This window comes from Fonsecaea nubica (assembly GCF_001646965.1).
Source record: "Fonsecaea nubica strain CBS 269.64 chromosome Unknown Scaff52, whole genome shotgun sequence".
NCBI lineage: Eukaryota > Fungi > Ascomycota > Eurotiomycetes > Chaetothyriales > Herpotrichiellaceae > Fonsecaea > Fonsecaea nubica.
In genome coordinates this window covers 25,576-42,555 of record NW_019173725.1, presented here as the reverse complement: position 1 = coordinate 42,555, position 16,980 = coordinate 25,576, and the positions used below count along the sequence as shown (strand labels likewise).

The 16,980-nt window shown below is 52.1% G+C and overlaps 6 protein-coding genes across 6 annotated transcripts; 3 read left to right on the top strand and 3 right to left on the bottom strand.

Moving 5' to 3' along the window:
• Window positions 1-1,251: 1,251 nt before the first annotated feature.
• Window positions 1,252-2,403, bottom strand: AYO20_07421 (hypothetical protein; the record flags this gene model as incomplete). Its single annotated transcript, XM_022645706.1, has 1 exon — window positions 1,252-2,403. One exon carries the CDS (start codon window positions 2,401-2,403, stop codon window positions 1,252-1,254), a length of 1,152 nt encoding a protein of 383 aa, XP_022498271.1.
• Window positions 2,404-3,488: 1,085 nt separating this feature from the next.
• AYO20_07420 (dihydroxyacetone kinase) lies at window positions 3,489-5,410 on the top strand (the record flags this gene model as incomplete). Its single annotated transcript, XM_022645705.1, has 2 exons — window positions 3,489-3,677; window positions 3,818-5,410. 2 exons carry the CDS (start codon window positions 3,489-3,491, stop codon window positions 5,408-5,410), a joined length of 1,782 nt encoding a protein of 593 aa, XP_022498270.1.
• Window positions 5,411-7,242: 1,832 nt separating this feature from the next.
• AYO20_07419 (hypothetical protein) lies at window positions 7,243-10,759 on the top strand (the record flags this gene model as incomplete). Its single annotated transcript, XM_022645704.1, has 2 exons — window positions 7,243-9,334; window positions 9,381-10,759. 2 exons carry the CDS (start codon window positions 7,243-7,245, stop codon window positions 10,757-10,759), a joined length of 3,471 nt encoding a protein of 1,156 aa, XP_022498269.1.
• A 483-nt stretch (window positions 10,760-11,242) lies between these two features.
• Window positions 11,243-11,706, bottom strand: AYO20_07418 (hypothetical protein; the record flags this gene model as incomplete). The annotated part of the gene is made up of 2 exons (XM_022645703.1): window positions 11,243-11,471; window positions 11,540-11,706. The coding sequence occupies 2 exons, from the start codon at window positions 11,704-11,706 to the stop codon at window positions 11,243-11,245; spliced, it is 396 nt and encodes a 131-aa protein (XP_022498268.1).
• Window positions 11,707-12,275: 569 nt separating this feature from the next.
• AYO20_07417 (hypothetical protein) lies at window positions 12,276-14,886 on the top strand (the record flags this gene model as incomplete). The annotated part of the gene is made up of 2 exons (XM_022645702.1): window positions 12,276-14,707; window positions 14,826-14,886. 2 exons carry the CDS (start codon window positions 12,276-12,278, stop codon window positions 14,884-14,886), a joined length of 2,493 nt encoding a protein of 830 aa, XP_022498267.1.
• Window positions 14,887-15,813: 927 nt separating this feature from the next.
• AYO20_07416 (hypothetical protein) lies at window positions 15,814-16,719 on the bottom strand (the record flags this gene model as incomplete). The annotated part of the gene is made up of 4 exons (XM_022645701.1): window positions 15,814-15,864; window positions 15,920-16,189; window positions 16,253-16,528; window positions 16,585-16,719. The coding sequence occupies 4 exons, from the start codon at window positions 16,717-16,719 to the stop codon at window positions 15,814-15,816; spliced, it is 732 nt and encodes a 243-aa protein (XP_022498266.1).
• Window positions 16,720-16,980: the final 261 nt, after the last annotated feature.

Below are 16,980 nucleotides of genomic sequence, written 5' to 3'. Positions count from 1 at the left end.
TCCTAACTCAGGGGGTTGATTCGAGACGGCGCAGTCACTACTGCAGGGGACCTCTTGTTACTGTCCTCGCTAAAAGCACATCTCTCGCCCTCTTTCACAAACGGTCCTGGCTTGTCAGTTGATCTTTGAGTTTGAAAGAGAACCAGGCCTGTTAAAGCCACTGTTTGGTGGGATCAATCCGTTATCCAGATGCTCCTGCATTCCCGTTGCATGATCCATCACAGAGAATGAACGCAACGGCCCGAATCCTCGAGCATCTAGATATTCGACAAAGCTTGAGCCACCGATGTTGCTGTCAGATGTCAGGGTCCACGTATCGAGTACTCGCAAACGATTATGCTTCTGCGAGCAAGAACGCTGCAGACTAGACCGGCTATTCTGTACGGCTTGGTGTAACGATGAGGTTGGTCGACGCTTCGTTCTCACCACCTCGTTTGTGGCATTTGCGCATGATGCAAATCTCCCTGACTCAATGGAGTTTCCTGTACCGAGTATCTAGCAGGCGCAAAAATGGTTCGTAGCACCTACACCATAGCTGAATTTTGGCTCCGCACAAGTCTACCGGCTCAGCTGCACTAGTAGACGTTCACCTTTCTTGCAGTAAATTCAAGTGAAACAAGTGGCCTTGCACGTGGAGAAGTCCGACTTGAAGACAAGGAATTGAGGTAGGATAAAGTTTGAGAGGTTGTCCTTATAGGCTCTAGGCCATCATGGTTTGTGATTCAGGACAGCGATAAACCTCGAGGGAGCAGGTCGGCATCGCTGCAGCAGGGATGCCCTTCGTCACCAATCTCGGAGATAGCTCTGTTTCTTTTGTTGCTTGGGGTGTTGTTATTGTTGACAACCTACGGCATTATCTGTAGGATGGTGACAAGATGCGGGGTTCAACAGGTGAGCGCTTCGCTTGTGAGAGATGTTTCACTTCTGCCGCAGTTTTAGAGAGTCGAGCAGAGCTTGGTCCTGCAGTCATCTTAGTGCATAAGTGATGGCGGCTCTCCTCAAAGGAGACTGGCTGGGCGGAGTGGGATGGGGTCGCGCAGGTGCCAGGTTTGTACTCGTATGGATCGAGTCCTTTAAGGTATTGTGCCCAGACAGATCAATTCGTGGCCTAGCCCATCGACCCTGGCTTGGATGGTCTGTGCTCCATATTTGTACTTGCAAGAGGACCAAGAAGACTTGTTCTGAGAGATAAGGCGGGGGTACCCTGTATCATTGCACGCATGATCTTCAATAGCGTGGATCCGTCCAATATCAAACTGTGTCAGAGACGCTTTGACCTGTGGGGTTATCGCTATCATCGTCTTGGTCAACATCGTGCTCTTCGTCCTCGGAACCGCTTGAATCAACATCATTTGTCTCGTCTCCTTTGGCGTCACCATCCACGCCGTGCTCTTTCATGTAACTTTCGAGTTCTTTGGCCATTTTCCGGGAGAAGCCGGACGCTTCGACTTCAATATCAAGTCGTCTGGTCCCATCCTTGCCGACCAGTTGCCTGGCATCCTTGAAGAATGGCCCGCTATCCGTGCTGATAAATCCAAAACGTCTTGCAAAGAAACGCTTCACGCATTCCACATCCCTGTCGAAATAGAACTCGGCATTTGGGTGATCCACACTGACCATCTGGGGAAAGTCTATTAGAACGGGCACCAGCTGGATGTCTTCGGCTTGCTCTTCTTCTTTGATCAAAATGTTGAACTCATTGAAGTCGCCATGAATCAACCCGAATGAGCACAGGCGCACAATCATCTCGACCAGCTCCGCGTACAGTCCTGCTGGATCTGGGACCTTATCGATCTGTCGCAGGGGGAATCCATCAATCAATGACATGACCAGCTGGTGTCGATTCTGGCCTAGTGGCACTGGGACACTCAGGCCTGCGTTGTGCAGGGCTTGTAGAAAGGCAAACTCTTTGACAGCAGCTAGCCGTGACATGTACATCCAACTGCCTGCTCCTCTCTCTTTCTGGGCCTTTGTTTTGGCATAGTCTCGTTTGTTCCGTACGCCCTTCTTGAAGCTCACTCTACCCAGACGATGGATCTTCAGCACCCGCTGTTCGCCCTTGTCGTCGCTGACGACGAATATGTCACTCTCTTTCCCGACCCCGATCTGATTACCCACACCATAGACAGTGTTACTCTTTTGCAACGAGTGAAGCGCCAGATAGTCGAGCCCGCCGTAAGTCAGCCTGTAGCCGTCGTATTTCGCATTTTTGACCTTTGCAATCAGGTTCGCTTTGGCAAGCAAGGAGATACTCCGTTGTACATCGCCCAGACTGGATTTCGAGAGGTTGGCAATGAGTGGGGTGGGGACGACTTCGTGATTTCGGCTTCCCGTCTCGACGGCTGTGAGGGTGCGCCAGTCGGTGGGGTTGAGGTATCGCAGGGACTTGGTGTCGAGTTTCATGATTTCTTGGACGCAGGATCCTCAGTACTCAGATGCCATGATTGGGATAGTGAAAAAAGGCGGCTTGGGTCGAGGAAGATCACCAACAAAAATTCCCCAAATGTGAATTTTGATTCCATCTAATCTAATCTGGATTTTGAGGGGAAATGCCACCTGGTGTGACCTTTAGGCTTCAACCCCCACGAGTTACAGGAATAGGACCAAATGTATGAGGGACCCCCCCCCACGCTCCAGGTGTCTCATTTTCAACAGGTTGTGTACTTGGTAAGTCCACATTCTCAAAGGGGTCTCCCCCAAGATTCCCTTCAATTAATTGAGGCCCATCTGCGAGTAACTCCGGGAGAATTCCGCCTTCGATCGAGGCGGGCAGCCCGGTAAAGTTCCCGGATGCTGCACACCTCTTCGTGTTTGGCATCGCCGGTTGATCCGGCCAATATTGGTCCTGCATCTTCGATGACTGGACACAGCTCGGGGTTATAGGGGTATACCGGCGAGGTAAAGTGAAGGCTCTAGGACAAACAGTTCCACTGCTACCCTGAAAGTTTTCACGGGATGTCCAAAAGGAGAAACCCGAAGCTGGAAATACATTTTCTATCGAGAGCCACAGAACCCGAGCTGCCATCGAAAGTCCAGCGACATCGCCGCGTTTAAGCGCTGCTAGAAACCCCCACCTGGAGGAGATGAATGAGCATTTCTTACAGCGTGACATCTGGCAATTCTAGGCACTCGATGTTCTCGGGCCTACTTACGCCGAAGTGCATGTGTGGGAGGGGAGGGCGTATCAACTCACAGAAGCCCTTCGAGCGCAGGCGGCAGATGGCTGAATGGAAAGCCATACTGGCCCAATGATCCCATGTCTCCTCCACGAGTTCGCCCAGTTGGCCCAGCTAAGCCCCACCCGAACAAAGCTTTGAGAATGGTTATTTCCCCGCATTGATTTCTTGAAGAAGCGAGCAGGGCGGGCACGGTGGGTGATACAAGGACTGCCCCAGTTCTTATATCTCTCATTTGTCCTCTCCTACGCTGCTTGCTGACCTTCTCGGAATTCATACCCTGCCTGAAAGCTATACGAGAAGCCACCCAAGATGTCCGCAAAACATTTCATCGACGACCCGACTCACCTCGTCCAGACTTCTCTCCACAGCTTGACCCTAACCAACCCGTCTGTTGCCTTTGATGCGCAGAACCGAATCGTATATCGGCGACCAACGAAGGAGTTGACAGAAAATCCAAAAGTCTCCATTATCACCGGTGGAGGCTCAGGACATGAGCCGGTAAGTCAACGAAGGATGTTGAAGAAGAATGAATCCTGGGACTTCCCACGGTCATGATCCCGATGCTCGAGACCTCTCCAGGTGTGAACCCCGACTTCTTGGGACGATGATTCTAACTGCGTGATTCTGCCTTTGGACAGGCATTTGCAGGCTTCGTTGGGAAAGGCTTCGTCACAGCTGCGGTCGCAGGCACTATTTTCGCGAGTCCCTCCGCCGAGCAAGTTCGGCGTGCCGCTCTTACAAGAGTACCCACAGAGAAAGGAGTTGCTATTGTCACTTTCAACTACACCGGAGATGTCTTGAACTTTGGCATGGCTGCCGAAAAGGCAAAGGCCGCCGGTGTTGATACCGAGTTCTATGCAATCGGCGATGATGTGGGCGTTGGCCGGGCAAAAGGAGGCAAGGTTGGTAGAAGAGGTATCGGTGGTTCTATCCTGGTTCTCAAGATAATAGGTGCTCTCGCCGAAGCCGGTGGGAGTCTGAAAGAGGTCTACAACCTTACAAAACAAGTTGCCGGAAACCTTGTGTCTGTCGGAGCGTCAATGGAACATGTCCACGTTCCTGGGCGAGAGAAACCAGACCCAAACTCTGACGAGATCATACCGACGGAAGAGATTGAGATCGGTATGGGCATTCACAACGAACCGGGCAGTCATCGCGTCTCCGCAACACTACCTGAACTCATCAAGACTATGCTGGCGCAGATGCTAGATCCTAATGATAAGGACAGACACTACGTCGACATCAAGAAGAATGACAAGACTGTCCTGCTGATAAACAATCTGGGTGGTGTTAGCAATCTGGAAATTGGCGGCATCTTAGCTGAGGTGCACAAACAACTCAAAGAAGACTGGGGTATTGTTCCCGTCCGAGTCATCGCAGGTACCTTCATCACTTCACTTAACGGCCTGGGATTTTCGGCATCTATATTGAAGCTGGAGGACACCGGACTCGGACCAGGCAAGTCAATGCTCGAACTCCTCGACGCCCCGGCCGAGGCCTTTGGGTGGGCTGCCGCCACCCGGACCTCAACTTGGGAAGCTGATAACACCGCAACTATGGAGGGTCACGCCGCGGTGACAGCAGAAGGCAAAACCTCCAATCTAAAACTCGACCCCAAGAAAGCACATGAGACCCTCAAGGCTGGTCTGGACAAGATGATCGCGGCAGAAGCAGAAGTCACCAAGTATGACACCATCATTGGAGACGGCGACTGCGGCATCGGTCTCAAGCGTGGAGCTGAAGCCGTCCTGAAGGAGCTCTCGTCTGGTGACCTACCTACCGACGCTGTCGCTTTTGTCAATAAAATTGTGCCCGTGGTGGAAAACACTATGGACGGCACTTCCGGTGCCATCTACGCCATCTTCCTCAATGCATTGGCCCATGGACTTCGAGAACAAGACACTGGATCTTCCACGACCGTGGACGCCAAGGTCTGGGCTGCAGCCCTCAAGTCGAGCCTTCAAGCGCTGGGCAAATATACACCGGCAGTGCCCGGTGACAGAACACTGATGGATGCACTTGTGCCTTTCGTCGACACGCTGAGCAGCACAGGGGACGTCAACAAGGCAGCACAGGCGGCTAAAGAAGGCGCTGAAAAGACCAAGAGCATGAAGGCGAGCCTCGGAAGGGCTGTGTATGTCGGTGCAGAGGACGAATGGATGGGCAAGATTCCGGATCCCGGAGCTTGGGGTCTGCAAGAATTTCTGATCGGACTAGCTGGTGCCTGTTAGGTACGAGGCAGTGTCCTGCACACATCCAGGCAATTCTTGTCCGCGTCACGGAACGTTGACATCTTTCCTGTCACGTTTGCCGGGGAAGAAATCAAAATCGCAACTTCCATCTAGGTATGTAGCTCTCAAGAGATTCAGAACATTTTCTTGCTCATCCTGTGATGCTGAGTTATCGATGATTTGCCACTTGGTCTCTCATCGCTCGCTCTGGTGCCTGCACTGGGCACCGCGTTCCTCGAATACCGAACCAGTATCGAATTTTTGATTCAAGTGTCATCGTGAAGCGTCGTGCCAGGCACCCTATCCTAGAAGTTGTTGTTTACACCGAGTGGCTGCCGTCCCAACAACAAACACTAGTCCATAATCGTGAATGTGTACTCAGGGCTCTGAATCTCCATGCGCCCCTCTCGTCAATGCGGTTTCAGCTCAGCAACACCAAAATAACACTATCGCCCCGTAGAAACATTTTGCTGATGAATCGATCCTTGTTGACTCCTTTGGCGCCTCCTTTACCCTTTTCCGTCCACATTTCCTTTACGTTCTCCAGGACCATGTTGCAGTGGCGGTCAAAGGCTTTGACTCGTGCAAGCAATTTTCGGTTGTTCCGACATGAGATCAATACTTGGGTGTGTGTTCGGGTGGCGGTCATGAGGATGGAGAGGGGTCCCGTGGAGAGTTCGTGGGCTTCGACGAGGGAGACTTCATACTCTCTAGAAACCGGAGTGTTAGCATTTTGAATGGGGACGGAGTTGTCGCAGTATGCGCGATTAACGCGTGACAAAGAAAGTGCGAAATTGGGTATGATAGGGTTGATGCATGCACGGGTCAAAATGATGATGCATTGGGGGTTGTGTGGTGGTTGGGCGACACAGAAGGTGATGATCAGAGATGGAAGTGGAAAGGGAAGGCGGAGCGGAATCCACCTCGAAGGGGGTGGGCGGAGGCATTGAGGGGGCGCAGGGGGAGGGAAAACACGGGTAAACAGGAAGAAGGGGGTTAGCTGGAGATACCACGTACGTCAATTCACTCCTCGGCTTGTTCAGAAGATCCCTATTGCAGAAAGAACACGGAAAGGTCAGCGAATGTCCCTCCAACCTCTAGCAAGAAGACGGCAGCAGGTCGCTGCGGAGATAAGCTTGGGCCAGGGACCGGGGTATGAGTCAGAAGGGACATACTGGATCTTGGAGGCGTCGGCCATGGTCGCGATGCAGAATACTTAAAGAGTCTCGATTCCCATGCCGTGCAAAGCGAGGAAATTTCTTTACATTCTTCTCTGGCAGAGGAATTATGCTCGGTCGAGTTGCCTTGTTAGGTGGGACTTCTGGAGGTGGCCAGAAGAGGTATAGTCTTCTTGACCATTTGGGGCTTAGCTCCAATTGACATCATCCTCCACCCTGCATTGTTCCGAACCCCGAAGGGCCAATGCAGAGGTCGCGCCTGAGCTCAAGCCACCCGCAAACACGCGACCGAATCGCGCTACAAGTTTCTCGATAGTCAACGCTCCAGCTTCACCTATCCTCACTCCTCCTCACCAAGCTCTCAATTGGCACCTTCCTTTCTTTTGTTAGTCTTTGTAACATTCCGCATGGGACGACACTTCTGTCTATTTTACAGCTATCATCTCGGAGTTTTGATTCAACACATCGTCACCTTCCCACTGTCCAAGCAACCTGTTTAACTTAGTTCCCTAACGAAACACTCGACATCTCTTCCCTGTCCGCCTCCAAATCATACCCTCTACGCGTTTCGATCCTCTGCTTCACAACCTCACCGTTCGTGCTAGCAGCTCCTTGAATCCTGGATACGTTTCCTCACTCGTGGCCTCCGCCGTCATGGCCACTTCTCCTGCAGACGGCGTCTCCATACGGACGGTCAGACTCAAAGTCCTCTACACATTTGATTCGGAGCAAAAGGACAACCACCTTGCACGATGGCCTCAATCCTTGGAAGTCCAGACTGCTTTCATCGACGACGTCAGTCAGATCGGGGTGATCGACCTGCGGACGTGTTTGGAAGCTGTCACGACTGCGAGTCCTGAACTCACCACGCTCGTCGATAATGACTACACGATCTACGCATATGATTACTCAGAGCCCGATACACCCTTGGTCGGACAAGGGATGTTATCAAAAGCACTATCTGGTCAGGCTCAAAGCACGGGCGCTGATAGCGAGGCCATGGTCACGGGCAAGATCTCCAAAAACATCATGGGTTTATTCTCCAAGAATGCTCAAGAGACGCTGGAAGTCAAACTTCGATTTACACCCGTCAACGCATTTACCCAGACCAGATATCGCTCCGGCAGTGTCAGCTCACAAGATGGGATGCGACCTCAGTGGAGCAACAGCGCTTCTCTACAGTCATTGCAGGGGTCAGCTTCGCCGATTGATACTTCAGGACTAGAGACGATGCAGAGAATGCTGAACGGCGAGACGCTGTACGGATCAGGGTCAGGCAGTAGACCTGGAACGCCGACAACAACACAGCATCTCGGTCAACTTGGGCGGCAGTCCGGCCATTCATCTCGGCCTCATTCCAGGACGGGAATGCGTCAGGCTTCTGAAGGCAGGCGTGAATCGTTCCAATCAGGATATTACAGCGGAGACGAGAACGGAGAAGAAGGTCCCGCAAGAAAGAGAGCGAAGATCACAAAGGTTGACTTGCCGACAAAGTCGAGTTTCAACATCGAACGGCAACCCGAATCGCTAAGAGTCGTTGCAAGCACTGCATCAAGCCTTCGGCTTCATCGCCCAATTGCTGTAAATCCTGCAATAGCTGTTCAACCCAATTTTCAAAATGAAGAAACTGCGAGGCCACCTACACCAATTCCCGCCTCGAAAACAGCTAAACCACGAGGAAGACCAGGAAGACCACGAAAGAATCCCCCAAGCAATTTGGCACAGGGATCTCAAATTAGGGAATCATCTCCAGCAGCAGACGTGGGTCCTCGGCCTGAACTCCTTGCTGTGCCTATTGCCTCGCCCGAGGACACTCGAGGTCAGAGTGTCGGCAGTACACCGGCCAATATTCCGTCATCGCCACCTGTTATGCCAGAATTTCGACAGCCAGCGGTTACTAGCCCCGTCCTTCCGCCTGTAATGGGTTCCTCCGGACATGACTCAGGTTTTATGAGTGGTAACCTCGAAGACCTCTTTGGAGATGATCAATTATTGCAGTTTGAGGACTTCATCCTGGATAAACCGGAGGATCAAGATGAGGAAGTTTGTCAAGGAAAGCAGCGCCCAACCGATCCATATCCTCCAGTCTTTGAAGAGGGTCACGAGATCGAAGCACAATCTGCACAGGCTGGGTATAACATCATGCCCCCACCGCTTCCCGTCACATCAAAGCCGCTGGCTAGAGCCCGATCGTACACTCCAGTACCAACGCCACGAATCAGCATGTCATCTCCACGATTAGCCCCGGCCCCCATTCCAAGAGCCCGGCAGATCATGGAAGAGCAACGTGAGCAACAACGCAAGATTGCCCCTGCACCTCTTGTTCCGAAGAGTGATCCCGCGCCCAGAGCACTACATCGGGCGCAAACGTGGGCACCTGACAGCGATATTCCCATGTCAGATGCGCCTGGGGGTGATGAGTCGAGGGTGAAGGCCGCGTCCAAAAAGAAGGTTGGCAAGGAGCAGACCAAGGCGAGATTAGAGAACGCAATTGCAAATGGGATAATGCCACCTTTCTGTGACAATTGCGGCTCAATAGAGACTCCGGCGTGGAGAAGAGCCTATGTCAAAATTTTCGATTGCTCTTGGGATGATGTTGAGACGTCTCTGAACCATGGTGAATGCTGCTTCAAGGAACCCATTGACCACAATCCCGATGGAAGTGTGAAAACCTTCCGAGGTTACAAGGTGGACAGGCGACAAGGCGATGAAGCGGATGATTGGGAGGCCATTACATTGTGCAATCGTAAGTCAATTGGGGTCGTTTAGCAAGCGTTGCTAACCTCGTACAGCGTGCGGTTTGTGGTTTCACAAGCAGAAGTGCCCTCGGCCTGCATCGAAATGGCAAAAGAAAGATCCCAAGGAGAAGGGCAAACGCAAACGAAATCCACCCAAACCCTTTGGGAAGTCCAGCGGAAATCCTGGCCTCAGAAGCGATGCCCAGAGTCCTGCCAGCGACGACTCCTCTCCGGGTGACTCGGCCACGGAAGCTCCTGATGCGGAAGAAAATGACACTGAAATCTCTCAAAACGGCAATACTGCTGCTGACGATAGCGAACCGCAACTGCCCCCAATCCCGCGTTCATTACGGGCAAACAGCGCCGATCCGGGAGCTAGAGGTCTGCGGGCTGGAACCCGTCACCAGACTGGTGGCAGACAGGTCCAATCCAGTCCTACACGTGGCCATGGGTCAGAAGATTTTCCTGTCGAGATCGACCTCACACCGAAGCCTGTCCGGAGGCAATTGTTCCCGTCGCCAGACAAACCGCAGCTATGCTCTGGTTCTGGGCCGGCAAGTACAGCCATGCATAGCTCCTTGCCAGCTTTTGTGAGACGGAGCCCCAGACTCAACAAAACTAGGGATGCCTTCGCAGTACCGGCAGCAGCTGTTGAACTGCAAGTCGACGGAAAGGAGAACGTGGCGCCAGTACCTGCTGTGGTTGATGATGGTCTCGCGGAACTGTTCGAGGAGGGGCACACCGATATTCAATTACCACCCATGACCCCAACGCCCAAGAGACGATCTGAACGAATCCTACTTAAGACACCCTCGAAGACACCGCAACGTCAATTCGGTGCCATGTTGTCTCCCAACCTCGAGCAATCTCCTCATTTCCGAACCCCAAAGGCCAAGCAGGATCTCCATCCTGCTCTTACTGCGCTACTTGGTACTGGGCAAAAAGACGTGCACCAAATGACACCTTTCACGCGCTCGATTCATGAAGCCTTGACCAGTGATCGCCCACTAGGCATAAACCTGACGGAGGAAGACAAGGCTCTCTTACGGGACTGTGAGAAAAAGGCAACCCCTCAGAAGGCTATATCATTCGACTTTCCTGATTTGCCGTCTCTCAAAAATTCTTCCCCGATATCGGGTGACCAGCTCTTGAACTTCTCCTTCTCGGAAATGACAACAGATCAGTTGACAAGTGATCTGATTGATCCTTTCACCAACACCGCCATGACGAGTTCGCCCCCTCCAGGCTTTTTCAGCTATTTCGACACCGCGGACGTGGAGAACGGCGTCAATTCGATGTGGGAGAGTTTGGTTGATGTGAATGCAGCTTATCAGTCTGGGCAATCCGCATATCCTGACCCTGAAACATTGGCTATTCCAAGAGCTGTGCCTCAAGGAGTGCGGAGAAGTCCAAGAAGACAGAACGCGAAATGAGATACTAGGACGACTTGTGTTCTTCAGTGGCAACTGAGGAGGTTGTGTTTGAGACAGCGACTTTGATTAATTTGCAATTTCCACATCTGCCCAGGTTGGCTACTGTATATCAGGCGCCTATGACACGTGTGTTACTCAGGCACAGTTTCATGGAGGATATCGGTAATGTCGTCTTTGTGGTCGTCATAGCATACAGCGTCGAAGACCAGTAGTGGCCCGTTCGACCCCTCGAGCAAGGCGAAATCCAGCTCTTTGGGGAAACCATCATATCCTGTTTAAAACAGACTTGACATCCCATACTCTAACTCTCCATTTTCCATGGTCTGGAACATTTCTACGGGCGACGACCCAATCTGTTGTAAAATACCCTGAGAGCTTCGTACCATTATGACCTGCGCTTCTGCTCTAGTGCATTATCAGCCATGCGGTCAACATGATGTAGCTTCAGTCCTAGCGATTCGATGCCCTGCTCTCATGTTTGTCTCAATATCCCCCATCCATGCCGGACTCGGAGTCACCGTAGAAGATGTTCTTGTACCGATGGGTGACGTCCACGACTGCCTCGAACAACTTCAGGTCTGGAAGTTGTCCATTTTCGTTTCGAGGCCATTCCGTGCTGCTGAGGACTCGTAGACCCAAGCCGTGCCCGCCGTCCGTGTTGGTAACTTTGCCCACAATTTCGTACATGGAGCCGACCGAGAGGTGGGAGTCTCTACATGATTCCGTCAGATTTCGCAGTCTCGCTAGATGGGCACACATATCGGGACGCGCGATCCATACCTCGCCAGGAGAATTGTCACCGCGTCTGAGCCGCAGGTCAACGTCGCCTGATCGCCGTTGACGTGGCTTATGATTCCCAGCATGCGTACTGTGTTGTGGGAGGTGGCATTCGGAGCAAATGCATGGAGGTGAGCAGGGAGGATTCGGGGCGTGGACATGGAATTCATCTTGACGCTTTGCTGTGTTGCTCACTGAATTGTGGACTTCTCTCTCTCTGCCTCAATTGTAGGAGTTGTGTATGAGGTACTTTGTCGGGTCTCTTGAGTGTTTGGTGTTTGCCCCTCTTAAAAAACCACTTTACGCGATCGACGCGTCTGCACTTCGCCTTCAAAAAACGGCACCGTGCACCATTTCGGTCACGCACAGGTGTTGCTCGGTGTCGATCTCCGAGAATCAGCCCGCTGCTTAACCCCAACTCAACTCCGACAGAGCGGCGTCCATCCCGCAGCCCACGACAGACCGTCAGTATTTCAATCCTCCCACCTGAATGTCGTCTGGCAACTGAAGCACAAGTTAGATGACTACGCCACGCAAAGGGAAAGCGCCGGATCGAGGAACAGCATCTCAACCCCGGTTCCACTCATCTCCAAAACGGCCAGCCGCCGCTGGCGAGGGCAGTCCCTCCGCAAGAGCCTCAAAGAGACACCGAATCTCTGTGCCTGATCTGCTTTCACCCCAGCGAAGCAGCAACTCGAATAGAAGGTCTCGAGGCGAATGCTTTGAGGGAGAGGGAAATATGGAAGTTGATAAGAAGATGCAGTCCTCCGGGGCTCGCCACCCCAAAGATGCTTTTGCCAATATGTACGAATTCAACTCAACGAGGCTGAAGAAAGACCACCTCAACGATTCAAACCCTGTGCCGGAGAACGGCAGGACCAAACCAGCGTTTGCGAACCAGAGAGTCCCTTTCAACCCACAGACGGGCCCGAAGAAGCTTGTTGTAAAGAACCTACGGGCTGCCACACGCTTGGATACACGGGCGTACTTTGAAAAGACATGGAAAGAGAATGACAAAGCTCTCGATGCTATATTCAAGAACGAAAAGGATCCATACTCGTTAGAAGAACTATACAAAGGTGCAGAACATACGTGCCGGCACGGCCACAGTGCGGACCTCTATGAACATCTGAGTACGAAGTGCGAGACCCATCTCAATGGCAATGTCAGAGATCGTATCAAGCGGGAAGAGTCAAACTCGTCAGACGTCGACGTCCTCAGAGCACTCGTCAATGCCTGGCAGACTTGGCAGAAACAACTGCAGACCGTCCGGCAGATCTTCTTCTACATGGACCAAACATATTGCCTTCGTACTCCAGACAAGATGAGTGTCTTGCAAATGGGCTTGAGCAAGTTTAGGTCTTCAGTGTTCTATGACCCATTTATAAGGCAGAAGTCACTTCAAGGCATCATAGCTTTGATCGGATCCGACAGGAGAGGAAACCTCAATGAGACTGACGCCAGGCTCCTGCGCCAGGCGGTCGACACTTTCCATCAGCTGAGCATTTATACCAGCGACCTTGAACCTACGCTTTGCGCTACCACGGAAGAATATTTCAAAGCATGGAGAGATACAGAGTCTAACAAGGACTCACTAGGTGATTATGTCAATAACTGTACTGCTCTTCTGGCCCGAGAGATGGCGAGGTGCGATTCCTTATCTCTGGACCGCAACACGAGGATCCGAGTGTCACGCCTCTTTGATAACATCCTCGTGGAAGAGGAACTCGAAACGCTCACCAATGAGGACGGCATCTTGGATCTTCTCGAGGACGACAAATCAGCAGAGCTAGAACGACTGTACACTTTGCTGCAGCGCAAAGGACACGGAGAATTGATTGCGCCGAGTTTTAGTAAGTACGTTGAAACAGAAGGGTCTTTGATTGTGTTTGATGAGCAGAGGGAGTCCGAGATGGTCATTAGGCTGCTTGATTTCAAACGGCGGCTGGATCATTACCAGAAATACTCCTTCCATGGCAACGAGGCATTGGGCAATGCCCTTCACAAAGCCTTTGAGACATTCATCAACAAGACCAAGAAATCCCAATCAAATTGGGACACGGATAATGCTAAGCCAGGAGAAATGATTGCGAAGCATGTCGACCTTCTACTCAAAGGCGGCGTCAAAGCCGTTCCCCGGCTTCAAACACACAAACAAGATCCAACCAAGCCTGAGGAAGAGCATGATTTCGATGATGGTGCTGCTGACGAGGACGCTGAAATCAATCAACACCTGTCTGACGCATTAGACCTCTTCCGTTTCGTCCATGGTAAAGCCGTCTTCGAAGCCTTCTATAAGAAAGACTTAGCTCGCCGTCTACTCTTGGGTCGGAGCGCCTCGTTCGACGCCGAACGGAATATGCTCACCCGCCTGAAAAATGAGTGTGGTGCGGCATTCACGCACAATCTGGAATCCATGTTCAAGGACATGGATCTAGCTCGCGAAGAGATGATGTCTTATAATCAGCTCATGGATGACCGTGGCGGCAGGGCTCCGGGTCTGCCAGATTTGCATGTCAATGTCCTTTCTGCAGCCGCCTGGCCAACTTACCCAGACGTGGCAGTGAATATTCCTCCGCACATTGCCAAAGTCATGTCGGATTTTGAGACGCACTACAAGGCCAAACACTCTGGTCGTAAATTGACCTGGAAACATTCTCTGGCACACTGTCAGCTACGAGCCAAATTCCCCAAGGGAAATAAGGAGCTCATGGTGTCGGGATTCCAGGCCGTCGTGCTTCTGCTTTTCAACGACATCCCGGCAGACAAACACCTCACGTACAACGAGATCAAAGCCGCGTCGGGCTTGGTCGATGCCGAGCTGAAGAGAACGCTCCAGTCCCTGGCGTGCGCCAAGTATCAAGTCCTCCGCAAACACCCCAAGGGTCGCGACGTGAACGAAACAGACACATTCACCTTCTCACAGTCGTTTACCGACCAGAAACTGCGCATCAAGATCAACCAGATCCAACTCAAGGAAACCAAGGAGGAGAACAAAGAGACACACATCCGGGTGGCGGCGGACCGGCACTACGAGACGCAGGCGGCGATCGTGCGCATCATGAAGAGCCGGAAGAAGATTGGGCACAACGAGCTGATTGTCGAAGTCATCAAAGCCACCATGACCAGGGGTGTGTTGGACCAGGCGGACATTAAGCGGAATATCGAAAAGTGCGTATCTTTGCCTCCCTTGCCTCCCAGTCCCCTTCCCCTTGACTTTGGCTCTATTGGACTGCGATCTCGACTTGAGATACGAGCCAATGCTAACTTTTGCTGCGTGCACACTCAGGTTGATAGAGAAGGACTACATGGAGCGAGAAGAGGGCAACACGTACTCCTACGTCGCGTAGGCCCGCCTACCTATCTGCTCCTGCCGACCTCGCCGCCAGGCTCGAGAGCAAGTCCAGCGATGGCGAACCTTCCGCTCCTGTGGTTCAAGCGAGAGCTATATGTTAGATGGATGGCATGGGCTGTGGACATGAGATGCTCCGACGACGCGCCGCCCACTCGGCACTTATTTCTATCTCGGCAGGGTTGGGTATTTATGTATCTGGGTGCGTGTGTGAGTGTGTCAGTGCGTGGGTGGTGACAAAGAACAACAGACAACCGCTCAAGAGCATCCCACGAAAACGACCTGGACTGCTATACGAGGTAGACGGGGGTTGCTTGCAGAATTAGAGACAAAGGGAATATATACAGACAGTCCTACGAGGGATTATTAGGTGCTCGCATCTTCCCAACATGAAATGAATCAGGCTCTACGACCAATGACTAAAGAACTGTGGTCGAACATCCTGACGTGTTCCACAACAAAGTCGAACTCGACACAAGACACCAACTAGGCAGCACACCCCAGAGTCCTCAATTTCTTTCGTTTCTGTTGCAAAAAAATGATAGATACTATGTATGGCACTAGAAACCGTTGATTGGCGGAGTCTCTACATCCGATGCAGACAAAAACGTGGCAACGTGGCACATACTCAAGAGGTGCCCCGAAAAGCATTAATGTACTCCTCCTCAGATGACCCTGGACCTGATCAAAGAAATGCACAGACGGCCGACAATCCTACATTTCCCATGTGGCGGTTGGTATTTTGCGAGCTCCTCCTGCAGACGATTCCGAACATGATCCCAATTCAAGTCACATTGATTTGATCCCTCATCACTTCACATGTCTTCCTGGGTTTATAACGACCCATGGTCGCCCAACTTTGGCTTTTCGGTGAAGATTCGACCCGGTCGTATAAGCTGGATGACCACTGAGGCGCGGACAACGTCTAGTATCGCTCGTCCGGACGTCCCGAAGAGCTTCGTCCGTCACCATAATGCTATACGTCTCGTTAGCCACATCTCAAACTGTACCAATGCAGCGAGTAGAACTACCTTCTTCCTCAAAGCAGCAAGTCTCTTCTTCTTTGTGTGAGTATTGATATATGTGCCAATGCAGAAAGCGACCACGTTGAAGAAAGGCACCCAAGTCTGCTCGGGGAGGAATTTCTGGGCAAAAGCCAAAGCCAGCGGAGAGGTAATCCAGCTGACGCGCATGACAGGCCAGAAGCCGGCGCGGATGGTAGCGCGGACTTGGTGCCAGGTGCGGGCTCCGGCAATGATGGCCATGGAGGCGAGATACACGGTGTTTTGGATGGGCGCAATCTAAGTCAAAAGTCGTCAGATATCGAGCGTTGCAAGTGAGATATGTGAATGTGTGGGACGCACCACCAAGTTGCTGGTCAAGATCTGAAGAATCTTTGCCTTCAGGCTGGTGCGACCAGCAAAAACCCATTGGAGCAGTCCGATAAGGACGTGACCCATCGGAGCACTGATAAATGCGCCATAGGCAGCCATCTTTGGAATTCTGGAGGAAAAGTAGTGACCATGCTTGCTCTTATCGTGGGCGAGCCATGAAGCCAACAGCTCTTGTAGTGCGGATAACGTGCCGGAGGTCAGCATCTTCGTGCGCAGAGGGTTCGATTGAAGCTGTCTTAGGTATGCCTGTTGCGCAATGAGTGTCGCATTCAACAGAGAGTGCGTGAGATCAGAAGTCGAACCGCTAGATAACCTGTCTGTTGTTTCCCACCGGTCAAGGCCTCGCCAATCTTATGCGCCGTACTCTCATCTCGACCACCAGGCGCGACGGGCGCCGTGGTTGTTCGGACCTGCTCTTTCTCGAATTTGACGGACATGGCGGCGCCCTCTCAGGGAAACAGTAGACTCGGAGGGTGAGCAGTAAATGCTGTAGCAGGTAGTGTCAGCGGAATTGCGGCCAAAGGTGTGAGATAGATGAAGGATAGAAGTAGACACAATCAGCGCGCTGACGGGATGAGTTGTTGACAAAGACGTAACATCGGTGCCGAGGCCCTGCAAAGGATTCCGGTGTATGGCGGGGATCGCAAGGCTTGAATTGTGGATGTGGCTAGGAAGAGGGAACGTGATACTTACGAACG